This window comes from Papilio xuthus, unplaced genomic scaffold, assembly GCF_000836235.2.
Source record: "Papilio xuthus unplaced genomic scaffold, Pxut_1.1 DF827670.1, whole genome shotgun sequence".
Lineage (NCBI taxonomy): Eukaryota > Metazoa > Arthropoda > Insecta > Lepidoptera > Papilionidae > Papilio > Papilio xuthus.
Genome location: NW_013530979.1, coordinates 2359 through 2615, shown reverse-complemented (window position 1 = coordinate 2615; position 257 = coordinate 2359). Strand labels below are relative to the sequence as shown.

Genomic DNA, 257 nt, shown 5'->3' with positions numbered 1-257 from the left:
CAGTCTCGACGAGATTAGTGTGGCCCTCCAACAACTTAAGAACAACAAGGCGCCGGGAGATGACGGAATCACAGCAGAGTTATTAAGGGCAGCTGGAGAACCGGCTCTCAGGGTTCTTCAGAAACTCTATAATTCCGTTATCCTCGAGGGACATACGCCAAAGGCATGGAGCAGAAGTGTGGTGGTACTGTTCTTCAAAAAGGGCGATAAAGCCCTTCTGAAGAACTACAGGCCCATCTCACTTCTGAGCCATGTCT

At 49.8% G+C, this 257-nt stretch overlaps 1 protein-coding gene across 1 annotated transcript in view; it reads left to right on the top strand.

The window, feature by feature from the left end:
• The window catches only part of LOC106118047 (uncharacterized), a gene marked incomplete at its 3' end in the record, with an annotated part of 996 nt that extends 743 nt beyond the window's left edge, over positions 1–253 (top strand). The window contains exon 2 of the mRNA XM_013312606.1: positions 4–253. Coding sequence (XP_013168060.1) covers positions 4–253 — 250 coding nt within the window. The remainder of the gene's footprint in view (positions 1–3) is intronic.
• Positions 254–257: the final 4 nt, after the last annotated feature.